Below are 14,047 nucleotides of genomic sequence, written 5' to 3'. Positions count from 1 at the left end.
TCCGTTTTTTCCACCTGTTTATTATTGCAAAAACGTAGTGTGAACCCAGCCTTATTTTGCGCTCTCCATCCAATTCCAAATGTGGCCAAATGGGCATGCTGGGCGACATAGCTTCAGCACAAGTGGATACCAATCAATATGTATACTAACACAGCAGAGCCAGTAACCTCCCACCCCGCAGGAATAGGGAACCAGGGAAGGGGACATTTCTTTACTCACCACCAGCAGCAGCAGGATAAGCAGGGGATACACCGTCCTCATATTAATGTCTCTCCCTGCAATGAAATGAAAAAATGTTCCTTGTAGCCTGGAGTTGTGATCACTGAAAATATCTGAAGGTTTTCCTTAACGCCCAGAGCTGCTCATTGAGACCAGTCAGACCAGATTCTGCCCCCTCCTTCTGTCCCACCCCTGTAATTCCCTCTGCCCGGCTACAGCAGAATCCCCCCTCAGACAACAAGCAACACAAGCTGTGTGTTTAACCCGATCCTCAGTGATAATGAGACACACCTTCCCTCCTGGTATGAGGACAGCTCCCATACAGTATAATGGCCCTTTAACTCTTTCCTCGCCAGAACTTGTCACTCGAGTCGACTCCAACCTTTTGTTGTTTTTTAAAACTTGCTCCGCATTTGGTTACTTGAGATGTTCATGTTGAGTCTCAGGAGAAACTGTGAAATTAATGACAATATGAATTGGTTCCGGGACAACCATTGTATGTTGTAACTATTGTGTTTTGAGACCAAAACTCTATAGAAAGCCCCCGAGATGTCATCCTAAAATGAGAAAAAATGAAGATTTAAAGTAAAATAAGCAGATAACTAAAATGGATAAAGCAAGTCCTGACATACAACAGAGGGAGCTACTGGAGACTGTACATTACTTTCTCTGTAGAGGACTAGAGCATTGCCAGGGTCCTCTACAGTCCACACAGAGTCCCAGAAATATAACATAAAACTGCTTTCTGGTGCCCAAAGGAGCAATCTATCCTAGCAGAGGTAAAGAGCACCACAGGGGAGGATATACTAAACACACACAGCAGTACAGGACATGTAGTATCACACTGTACTGTAGAGAGGAGATACTAGACACAGCAGTACAGGACATGTAGTATCACAATGTACTGTAGAGAGGAGATACTAGACACAGCAGTACAGGACATGTAGTATCACAATGTACTGTAAAGAGGAGATACTAGACACAAAGCCGTACAGGACATGTAGTATCACACTGTACTGTACAGAGGAGATACTAGACACATAGAAGTACAGGACATGTAGTATCACACTGTACTGTATACTGTACAGAGGAGATACTAGACACACAGCAGTACAGGACTGTAGTATCACACTGTACTGTAGAGAGGAGATACTAGACACAGCAGTACAGGACATGTAGTATCACAATGTACTGTACAGAGGAGATACTAGACACAGCAGTACAGGACATGTAGTATCACACTGTACTGTACAGAGGAGATACTAGACACACAGCAGTACAGGACTGTAGTATCACACTGTACTGTAGAGAGGAGATACTAAACACACACAGCAGTACAGGGCATGTAGTATCAGGCTATGTTCACACAACGTAAGTTCCGTGGGAATTACGGACGTTGTTACAACGGCCATGATTCCCATGGAACTTACGTAGTGCTGCCTTCTGAGGGAATCCCGGCCGGAGTGTATACACATAGGGGGACATGTATGAAAAGGCATAAATGCCTTTTTTAGACGCAGATTATGCAAATCGGCGTAAAAATATTCAAAAACTGTATTTTTGCGAATATTTTATTCGCTTCTGCCCCATCTGCGCCACCTTCACCAGTGAGGCAGAGAGGGGGCGTTACGGGGGTGCGGTAGCATGCAGAGGGGGCGTGGCCTCTGCGTGTGCTGCATTTATCATTTTTTCCGTGGAAAAATGATACTGAAGCCTATGTCAGCTGTGAGCTGGCGTAGGTTTCAAAATTTTCGCACGGACAGGCTCTGTGCGATTGGGATTTATGTAGAGGCAATGCTCCTGAGCTCCGGGGACATTTGTAAGCCTGGCGTAAAAAACACCGGACTTCATAAATAAACCCCATAGTATACACTCCGGCCGGGATCCCTAGCGACGCTGTAAAAAACTGACATGTCAGTTTTCTGCGGACGCTATTCATTGTGCATTGTGTGCACGCATTGTGTGCAGTGGGGAGTTCTGATGCAGGTGCGCACTGATGCGCCCGCATCAGAATTTAGAGGTGCTAAAGATCATCTGGCCGGGATGAGCTTTTCAGAGACCAGCTGTTCCGTGACCCGGGCAGGTCACGGAATGGCCAGTCTCATACGTAGTGTGAATGTAGCCTCACACTGTACTGTAGAGAGGATATACTAGACACACACAGCAGCACAGGACATGTAGTATCACACTGTACTGTAGAGAGGAGATACTAGACACACAAAGCAGTACAGGACAGTATAATACAATATCTACTGCAAATCTACCTATGCGGTAGATATTGAATTATACACCCACCTCCGCTCCGTGATTGTGGTATTGGTTTTCAACTGGTCCTGGTTAAAGTTTTTACATTGTATCTCTGGCACATTGACATATGTTGGTGGAAGATCGCAGTGAGCAGCGGTGGCAATTTGGTTTACTATGCTTTATACTAGTGTTGTGCCTATTGCACAACCTGGCTAGGTGAGTGGTTATATGCCTGACAACCAGTGGTATATTATCCTTCTCACCATACTTCACTAGAAGGTGCCCCCTCTGTCTTTTTTTTTACAGTACTGTACACTAGAGAGGAGAAAATAGACACAAAAAGCACTACAGGACATGTAGTATTACACTGTACTGTAGATGAGATACTAGACACACACAGCAGTACAGGAGATTTAGTATCACACTGTACTGTACAGAGAAAATACTGTACACCCAGAAGTACAGGACATGTAGTATCACACTATACTGTAGAGAGGAGATACAAGACACACACAGCAGTACAGGACATGTAATATCACACTGTACTGTAGAGAGGAAATACTAGACACACAGCAGTACAGGACATGTAGTATCACACTATACTGTAGAGAGGAGATACTAGACACACAGCAGCAGTACAGGACATGTAGTATCACACTATACTGTAGAGAGGAGATACTAGACACACAGCAGTACAGGACATGTAGTATCACACTATACTGTAGAGAGGAGATACTAGACACACAGCAGTACAGGACATGTAGTATCACACTATACTGTAGAGAGGAGATACTAGACACACAGCAGTACAGGACATGTAGTATCACACTGTACTGTAGAGAGGAGATACTAGACACACACAGCAGTACAGGACATGTAGTATCACACTATACTGTAGAGAGGAGATACTAGACACACACAGCAGTACAGGACATGTAGTATCACACTATACTGTAGAGAGGAGATACTAGACACACACAGCAGTACAGGACATGTAGTATCACACTATACTGTAGAGAGGAGATACTAGACACACATCAGTACAGCACATGTAGTATCACACTATACTGTAGAGAGGAGATACTAGACACACAGCAGTACAGGACATGTAGTATCACACTGTACTGTAGAGAGGAGATACTAGACACACACAGCAGTACAGGACATGTAGTATCACACTATACTGTAGAGAGGAGATACTAGACACACACAGCAGTACAGGACATGTAGTATCACACTATACTGTAGAGAGGAGATACTAGACACACAGCAGTACAGGACATGTAGTATCACACTATACTGTAGAGAGGAGATACTAGACACACAGCAGTACAGGACATGTAGTATCACACTGTACTGTAGAGAGGAGATACTAGACACACACAGCAGTACAGGACATGTAGTATCACACTATACTGTAGAGAGGAGATACTAGACACACACAGCAGTACAGGACATGTAGTATCACACTATACTGTAGAGAGGAGATACTAGACACACACAGCAGTACAGGACATGTAGTATCACACTATACTGTAGAGAGGAGATACTAGACACACATCAGTACAGCACATGTAGTATCACACTATACTGTAGAGAGGAGATACTAGACACACACAGCAGTACAGGACATGTAGTATCACACTATACTGTAGAGAGGAGATACTAGACACACACAGCAGTACAGGACATGTAGTATCACACTATACTGTAGAGAGGAGATACTAGACACACATCAGTACAGCACATGTAGTATCACACTATACTGTAGAGATGAGATAGTAGACACACACAGCAGTACAGGACATGTAGTATCAAACTGTACTGTAGAGAGGAGATACTAGACACACACTGCAGTACAAGAACATTGCATTTGTAGAGACTACTACCCCCAGAAAAAGTTATGGAATTATTATACAACGTCACAGCAAATACACAAATCTCAAGTGACAGAAAGCAATGTTTAATAGTGCAATGTCTCTAAGGAAATAAGTTTTTAATAACGTAGGTTTTTTCTGGTTCAATAAAAACAAGCAAGGGGTAGGATCAAATAGAGACAAAAAATCATCATCATCAAAAAAAAAAAATCAACAACAAATACCATTAGTCCTTTCTTAGCTCCTCTGAAGCCTGAAGTGTCTAAGACTCGGACGTCACTCATGAGAAGCAAAATTCTATATACAGTATTTAACTCTGCAGGATGGAGCCTTGTCATGGACTGTTTTAATTTCCACCATACATTCTCAATACAAGTGACAAGTATTTGCTCCATGTCACTGAGGTGATAAGTCCTTCCTGAAGAAAAGCACTCACACTCAATGCTCTGTGGCAAGATGCATTATTACCATTAGAATTTACGTAATCATCACCAAACCTATTTTCTTTTTTATCAATGAAATTATAACAGTGCCCAGAGTCTCTCGGTTCTGATGTGACTGTGATGGTCATCATTCTATGACAGAAAATGTTGGCTTTCTATCTTGCTGAACTTTTCGAATCCTTCCCATAAATACAATTGACAGTTCTCTTGTCGGTACAATGTTTTTGTGATCTATTACCCAGGTCCCACAGCTGAGGAATGTTATATTATATGTACAGACTAATTTAGATTTTTCTTATTATTAGGTGATTTCATAATTTTTTTTTACTTGACCTAAAAACTTCTGCCATAATAAAATAATTTCTTTTCAGGTGTTACAATAATGAAAAAATGCTTAACTGTTAAACTATTAAACATTATTTTGCACCGGATCTGTGATTTACCTGATTCTGTGGTCTGTGATTTCCACTTAAGAATTATATATATAAAAAAAATTATGAACATGAACATGAACATAATACCGTGTTATCTCCTGATTGGTTGCGGACTACATGGGCCAAATACCTAGCGTTGCTAGAGATGCTCCTTCAGCCTTCGGCCTGTGTGAAAGTATCAGTATGGCATCTTCTGTATGGCCTTAAAGAGGTTATCCAGTACTACAAAAACATGGCCACTTTCCCCCTACTGTTGTCTCCAGTTTGGGTGGGGTTTTGAAACTCCGTTCCATTGAAGTAAATGGAGCTTAATTGCAAACTGCACCTGAACTGGAGACAACAGTAGGGGGAAAAGTGGCCATGTTTTTGTAGCGCTGGATAACCCCTTTAAAATTTATCGCTATGGGCCTACCTGTTCAAACCGAAAGCAATATAATTAAATGGCTGCACAAATGATGCAGTGATAGTTTGTGTGGCATGGCACTGCAAATGATTGCAAGCAAGCGCTAATCAGCAAGATCGCTGCTTGTTTGTAGTGCCTTCAAAAGGGATGACTAATCGTCAGGGTCGCACAAATGATAGAGGGATTTAAATACATTGCTATCAGTCGCATATCCCCTGTTAGAGATAGGGAGAGTGCAGCTGATAGTGATACATTTTAGAGCCACACAAAAGATGCGATAAGCCAATAAACTGGTGTTTTCCTGCTCCTCAGCTGATCACAGACACCTTTACATGAACCAATTATCGATCAAAGGAGCAATGCTCCTTGCTGATAATGACCCGTGTAATGCTACGTTTACACGGAACGATAATTCGCCGGATGGTACGATTAATAATGTCGAAGTAACAATGTGTTTTTCATAACGATCAGCGTTTAGACGGTACGATATATCGTACAGAAAATTCGTTTTGTGATCCCTTAAGCCTATCTCAGACATTGGGTAAATCGGTGAACGACTGATTACACGGAACGATCTGCAAATTTTTTGCGAACGATCAACGACGATTTGTGGACTTGTTGAAAGATCAAAATGAACGATTTATCGCTCGTCCCTTGATCGTTCGCAGTGTTCACACCTACGATTATCGTTCGAATTTGATCGTTATCGTGCGAATTCGCGCAATAAACGTTCTGTGTAAACGCAGCATAAAAGGCACGCCAGCCAGACAGAATGACACTTTTTTCTCACAGATATGAAAAAATCCATCTTGCATGCGAGATATATGGAGGTGACGTATGAGCTGTGCACGTGAGGTGTAACTGGTGTCAAACACAGCACTTTGCGGCTGAATAGAAATTGGTCACTCAAAGTAATTGCTAGTCCTGAGGCATGTTCCATACAGGTTGGGCCATAGTCTTTAGTGAGATCTCCTCAGCTGGGGAACAATTCCAGAGATCAAATTACTTCTGTTGAACTCTATTAAAACTAATGGTAGCAGCTTATAACAAATTTAATTCATGCTCACAATGGTTTAGAGAGAGATATACAGGTACACTGCAGCTATAGACCAATTCTAAGTTGGCCATACATTTTAGGGCCATTGTGTTCTATGGCTAATTGGAGTGCAGGAATACCGTAATGTGCCCGCATTCCAATTGAAATGAAGTGATATTCACCTGGCTGATACTGCAGTTGTTTGACACGTCATGGTCATGTTTGACACGGATGTTCATACAGTGTCTGAACAGGGCCCCAAAGTTAATCTCTCCCAATCCCCATATACACATTAGGAATGGAGGGGTGAGTAAGCTGCTGACCTACTGTTCTTTACCCCAACACCTGCCTTCAAGATGATGGGCCCCCATACACATTAGATCAGTCAGTCAATCCTGTTGAAAGCTGCGACTTCTGCGTTCTGCCAGGTTGCATTGCTATTCGTCCCTGCATCATGTACATTCCTTATAATGGAAGACTGCCTGTATTCACACGTTCAGTGGTTTTTCTGGTTTGTGATTGTGGTCTGCTAGCTACCTCCGTGATCACTGCAAAACTGTCCGTGTTGTCATCCGTTTTGCATTCAAGTCTTTCACCGATCTGAATAAAGTGGTTTAAATTACATTGTTTACATCACATTTGTGTTTTTCTCGGATGAATATAGATATGACATCCGTGTTTATCAGTGAAAAACACAGATCTCTTTGATTTCTATGGGGAATTTGTTCTGTGCTTCCGTTTCATGACATGTCCAATTTTTTTATGGCTCCGTGCAATTAGGAAACGTCTGAATGGCCCAATACGAAGCAATGGGCTGTAAAATTGTTCATGCAGGTGCCTCAGGGTGTGTTGGGGCCATTGTGATTATGTGGACAGCAGTGACATCACTCACCTTACTGATCTCAGGAACAGACTGAGCTCCAGTCTACAGCAACCAGATCGCCTCCAGCTGTACAACGTGACTACGTCTACAGACAGCCATAACAATAAAGATACACTGTGAAAGCCGAGTTAGTCGCCAGGCTGCATTATGTAACCTGCATAGTTGTTGCGTTAAATTATTAAGACGTCTTTAAGACATTCCTCAAGGACTTAGTGCATAGTAAGTAAAACACTTTCATTGTAGGTATACGTCAGGAACACTCCTGACTTCTATATGGAAAGTTGTGACGTATGCCATTGTATTGACATACATGGGCCTATATTACACTCTCCAATTGTAACAAAACATACATACAAACATACAGTACAGTACTGTTACTAACATGGTGATCTGAATTTGCTTTCCAATACATTTGAAAAAAAAAAAAAAGTATACTGATCTATAGCAGTCCAATAGAGTCCTGTCCTAATAGAGGACACTCTATCGGCCTGTTGGATGACTCCCATATGGACACAGTTGGCATACACCAATCACAAAAAATTAGAGATATTTGGCTTGCCCAGCGAATGAGGGACCATTGGTCTCAGTGCTGTTCACTAATGAAAGTCGATTCACCCAGAACAGAAATGATAGCTGCCAATGATGTTGAAGACGTCAAGGAGAGAGCGATGAAGAAGCCACTGTTGCCTTTTGTGGTGGTGCGGTAAAAGTGTGGGCAAATGTGTCTAGTCAATACAGAACAGACCTACACTTTGTGAGTCTTACAGTAACAAGCCCATACTACTTGAATAACATCATGAATCTAGTCCTATTTTTTGAAAATTCAGGCTTTGGGCAAACACACAGACCAGTGGCAATATGGGGGAAGCATTAGTTTACCAATGGTGATCAGTGTTGTCACTCACCACCTTCTACCTGTCAATTTATCCTGAAACTGGGAATGGCGCTAAGTGGCGAACAGAGAAGACATACTCAGTAAGGGCTGTATTACAAGCCCGACCCCTCACAGTAAGTGAGCACTGATCTGCTAGCTCTGCTCCTACACATGGCAGCCCTTAATTTTTACATGAAAAATAATAAAGATTATACTTACCTATTCTTTCCTGCTGTCCTGCAGCCTTTGCTTGTGTTTCCTGCTGACCACTGACGCTTCTGGCCCCAATCACTGGTAAGTGTAGGTAAGTATAATCTTTATTATTTTTACACTGTCATTAGCTGACAGCCGCACACCACTACATGTAACAATGCGCAGCCGGCGGCCGATGATTCTATTGTCTTTTGTTGTCTTTATTACATTAGGTGATAATCTGATCAATATGCCCAGATTCAGCAGATGATGGCTCCATGTAACAGTACCCTAAGTCACCAGTGAGTGATGGTAAATTACAGGAATAACAAGCTGTAAGAGCAATAGTGTCCTACACCTACAAGATGACAATGCACTTTGCAACAATCACAAAAAATCTACCATGGACAGGAGTGGTAGTCTTGCAACTTTGTATGACAACCGTATGACTTCTGAAGACAAGTTGATCTCTAATGGCATCCCTTACAAATACGTAGGCCACACCTGCACTGCAAACATATATGTATAAAAATATATTCACAGGTAGGACAGAGCTGGACTGTCCCAAGAACTATAGTCCACTTAACTCCACTCCATAATGAACATATAAGAGCTGAGAGAACCTCTCCAATCACGCAGTGTTATTTGTTGTATCTGCAGCCAGATACAGTATAAAGAATATCTGTAATGGGTGTAAAAAATGAGTAATGACTGATACTTTTCTGGTGTGCCCTACTCTGCCCACTCACAGATATATAGAGCAAAGGATGAAGACGAAGGCCGGATTTTGTTCGATGTACCTTATTAGCTGTGACCTTCAAAGGAACCAATTTACTAGGAGTTTCTTGGAGAATCTGTCAGTCGGGGCTACATGCTGACTTTGGTTGCATGACAGCAAGTCTTATCCAAGTCGCACAAGTTTTTACAGTTGTGACTTGGCCGTACAATACAGTACAGGTTGTCAGTAGTGATCAGTGAGAGTGTGCGGCTGGGCCACACGAACGACCACAATTAACATTTACTGCTATCAGCCGCACATACCCTGTCTACACAGAGATGTGCGGCCAATAACTATAAATTTTACAACCGCATAAAACATTCAATCAGCAGAGGAGCAGGTATTTGGATTTCATTTGCTTAAAGTGTCACTGTCGTTAATTTTTTTTTTTGCAGAAATCAATAGTCCAGGCGATTTTAAGAAACTTTGAAATTGGGTTTATTAGCCAAATCTGCCATTATCTGCATATAAAAAGCCTTTTTCCAGGTCCCCCCCTCCTCTCCTTTCTGCTGTCCACTCCTCAGAATAAGGAAATCTCGACTGTTTTTTCATCTCTTTCATCAGTCCCATCCTGTCTGGTCTATGAAGAGGGGAGGGGGGAGTGGGGAAGGAGTGAGATTAGCGGGCAGCAGAGAGCCTAGAACAAAGGATTGCTCAGGGGGGGAGCTATTCAGAGCCCTAATTAGTGGTCAGATAGCTCCATGGTGCCTGTCAGAGGAGAGAGCCCACAATGTGAATGTAAATTAACTCTTTGTTGTCCTGTTTTTGCTGCCTTTACTTTCTCTCTCCATAGGAAAACCATGAAGACAGGGGGGAGAGCTTCAAACTGCTTTTTCATGATAAAAATGCATTTTTCGGCTAATAAACCCAATTACAAAGTTTCTTAAAATCGCCTGGACTATTGATTTCTGCAATAAAAATTATAACGACAGTGACACTTTAACCCAATTGTTCTTAGAGTGATATACTGCCACAAAATTTGTTGTCTGGAAACAGACTTTGGTTGTACAACAGCAGGTTTTGTGCATGACTATTTTAAAGCGATACTGCATACATCCCCCCCCCCAATACCGTCTGCTTGATGAGAGTTCTTCCCGGTTCTGTCTTTTAAGATGTGGTTAGGGTAAAAAATTATCTTACAATCTGCAATGAGGCACGGCCATAGGGTGCAGAAGCTTTAGGCCCCGTCTCATTCATTCACTCAGCAGCTGAAGAGTAAAAGATATTTTTTTTTTACCCTAACCAAGGCACCAGGCACATTTCAAAAGACACAAAGGGGTAGGACTTAGGGTACTGTTGCACGGGCCGATGATAGCCTGATAATAGCTGTAGATTAGCACCAATCTACTATATCGGTGCTTGTTTACTGGGCCTATTACATGACCCGATAATAGTTTAACAAGGGGTGCATGGACATTGTTACCGATGTCCTTGCAACCCTTGCTTAAACTGTATACATGACCTATCCATGCTGCAGGGCTCCTCTTGCACTCTGCTTATCCCCGGGTCCCACATGCTCCAGCTTTAGAGCGGCCTGTCTCAGCTGACAGACTGCTCATCCAATCACTGGCCGCGGCGGTCCCGGCCTGTGATTGGCTGAGCGGCCTGTCAGCTCAGACAGGCCGTTCTGAAGCTGGAGCATGCGGGACCTGGGGATAAGCAGAGTGCAAGAGGAGCCCTGCAGCATGGATAGGTAATGTATACAGTTTGGAAATCGTCAGCCGCGCACCGCTATTACATGTAGCGATGCACGGTTGGCGCCCGACAATTATAGCCAATGATCATTGTCAACAAACTGTTAACAAAATGTAGAAGAACTGTGCACAACTTCCATTGAGGTCTATGGAAACAATATCACAGCTGCAATGCAACACCATTCATTAAGATTAGGTACGATGCCACGCAATCTTTGTGTCAAGCTACCAAAGTCGCTGTGTACTCCAAGCCTAATACTGCAAAACAGATTATCAATAGAACTGTGTACCAGAACAGAAACAAATCTAATAACAGTAAGCCACCTTCTACCAAATAGGAGGGAAGCAAAAGCAAAGCTAAAGATAAGTATGTAGCAACCTAAATAAAGCTTCAGTCTTGTTTACTCCTCCTCTCATTGTTTGCTTTGTGTGTCTGCAGTTTGTCCTGCGGTATAATGTGTGTACTCACTACCTAAGTTAATAAAGCCCCTATTCCACGGGTCGTTTAAAGGAGCAATATAGTTCGTATTCGGCCGATATCGGCCGCTACGAACGATATTCGTCCCGTGGAATAGAGTGCAACGATCAGCCGACATCGTTCGTGTCGGCTGATCGTTGCAGTCGCTTGTTTTTCAACATGTTGAAAAAAAAGCGACTGATATAGCAGCGATCTGCTGCCGTCGCTCCGTTGAATAGGAGCATCGGCAGCAGACGCTGCTATATCCTATGGGCTGCCCGGACGATCAGCGATCCCCCGGGCAGCCCTTCCGCAGCTCCCCGCCGCCCCCTCCCGCACTCACCCGCTCGCTGCAGCCGCGTTGAATAGCGGCAGCAGCGAGCGGGGAACGAGGAGCAAACGAGCGCTAATAGCGCTCGTTTGCTCCTCCAAACGACTCGTGGAATAGGGGCATAAGAATCAGCTGCTTATTTGTGTCAACATGGACAAACTTCCAGCTGTTTAAAGGTCACCATAGACGAGACGAGAGTCGACCAACCCCGACAATTTAAGGTGCCCATATACCTTCAATAGCTGTCGGCTGAACAGTTGAACGGCCAATAGTTATCTCTCCTGTACTCCCCATATGCGAGTGTTCATGTGTTCCCTATGGGGAAGGGTGGGATAATGTACAGCAAGACTGCTGTGGTCCTGGCTAATTCTTTGCAGAACAAAAGGGTCATGCAGTGAGAATCCATCACACCCGACGCCTATCTGTACTGACATCATTGGTCAGTGAATAATCAGGAGGCCCCATATACCATAATGCCGCGGCAGCCTGAAGGCACAGCAGTGGCGGTTCACAATGCAGCACACTAGGTATGTATGCAGTGCTTGTGTGATCTGGAAACTGACAGCATGGATATACAGGTAATACATATCTGTGCTGTCAGTTTCCCTTTGCTATTGGCCACACAATTCCTTTTTACACGGGAAGACGTGCGGCCAATGATGATAAATTTTAAAGCAGTGCAAAAGATACGATCAGCCGAGGATCTGCCATTTTCTCCACTCCTTGGCTGATCACTGCCACCTTTACACCGGGCCAATTATAAGCTGCAGAAGCATTTCTAGCAATGCTCCTTGGTGGTAGTCTGCCCATGTAAAAGGCCCTTAAAGAGTATGTACCACCAGGTACATCCTCTTTAATTTGAACCCACTGATCGAACGGCGCTGTTCTATGCACCGGAACCGGACGGTGCTCAAGCCCTGGAGGTAGGCCGGGCCGCCCCCAGTGGGAGGGAATTCCCTCGCCTCTATGACGCGGTCCGAAAAACGGAGCTCGGCACCGGCTTCCCCGTGCCGGCGCCGTTCAATCAGTGGGTTCAGATTAAAGAGGATGTACCTGGTGGTACATCCTCTTTAAACAGAAGCTGTGCAGCTGATAGCAAAGGAAAACTGACAGCATAAATATACATATATTCCTGCTTTCAGTTTCCAGATCACACATACAGTGCATATGTGGTGTTTCACCACAGGTGTTGCTATTGGTTACACCCTTCGCAAAAGCCTGTACTTGAGAGTGTAAGTGGTAATTTAGCAGTACCAGAGGTTTACCACAAGATGTCATTGTTATGTATAACTGTACCCAGATATTGCACAGCTGTAGAAACTAAAATGTTATTGTTTGCCTATGTACCACATGGATCTATACACCAGTGAGAATTCTTTCTTCTTTCCTAACCTATCATCTTTCTGTTTACTTCTCTCTCACGCACTCCTTACCCACTCACAGCACAGTTTACACATACTGTAAGAAGGAAGTCACATGGGTAGAGGAAGTGTAGGGTCTTCTTGCTTTGGATTCTGAAGAGGAAGGACGCAAGACAGGATGCTCTCTACAGCAGTCCAGTTGGGCCCTGGCTCCTGCCAGCTCCCCAGTTCAGTGTGCAGTCTAGGCATGGAATAGAGCACATGTACCTAGACACAGTTTTCCTTCAAGCAACCTCACGACATACTATGCAGTGTTAAGCTACTACTAGAGAGGATCAGTCAGGGATTGTCTCAACCCACACCATGGACAAGAGGAACACAGCGCAGGACAGTATCCATAAAAAGTGAAGGAACTGATCCGGATAGAGCAAAATTGCTAGAAGCCTAGGCACTCTATCTCCCAGTGCGGGTGTAATCAGAGAACTCTGACCACTCTGCTCATCCCAGTTAACAAGGTATAGGGCTTGTGTCACCCTCTAGGATGGGTCACCCGACACTGGTTGAAAATAGGTGGTGCAAAGACCAAAGAGTCAAAATATGGGCACAAGTATTCTCTTAAGTACTTTTAAGTATTCTACTTATTTCTACCTCTGAAGTTCCAGCAGAGCCCAGTACTACTTGGGTTGGGACTCTCTCGACATCATCCCCTCTACTCTTCTGATCTTTTTCTACCTCACAGCACTGAAACTCAGCCAGCATGGCTGTACTATTCTTTCAACTCTCAGTACAGATCTGTTTCTGTTTCACATGTAAAGTAA

At 43.5% G+C, this 14,047-nt stretch overlaps 1 protein-coding gene across 12 annotated transcripts in view; it reads right to left on the bottom strand.

Moving 5' to 3' along the window:
- LOC138772772 (cadherin-like protein 26) overlaps positions 1–14,047 on the bottom strand; it is a 131,796-nt gene that overhangs the window by 84,977 nt on the left and 32,772 nt on the right. For 10 of the 12 annotated variants that reach the window (XM_069953419.1, XM_069953420.1, XM_069953422.1 and 7 more), the window contains exon 1: positions 220–417. In XM_069953419.1, the coding sequence (XP_069809520.1) occupies positions 220–261 (42 nt within the window). In that variant the 5' untranslated portion in view covers positions 262–417. Of the gene's footprint in view, positions 1–219; positions 418–510; positions 672–14,047 lie in introns of those variants that run through there. The other 2 variants (XM_069953416.1, XM_069953418.1) reach the window with 1 other exon arrangement.

The sequence above is a fragment of the Dendropsophus ebraccatus genome, chromosome 14, assembly GCF_027789765.1.
Source record: "Dendropsophus ebraccatus isolate aDenEbr1 chromosome 14, aDenEbr1.pat, whole genome shotgun sequence".
Taxonomy (NCBI): domain Eukaryota; kingdom Metazoa; phylum Chordata; class Amphibia; order Anura; family Hylidae; genus Dendropsophus; species Dendropsophus ebraccatus.
The sequence above is the reverse complement of the archived record's forward strand: the minus strand, read 5'-3'. Positions and strand labels throughout refer to the sequence as shown.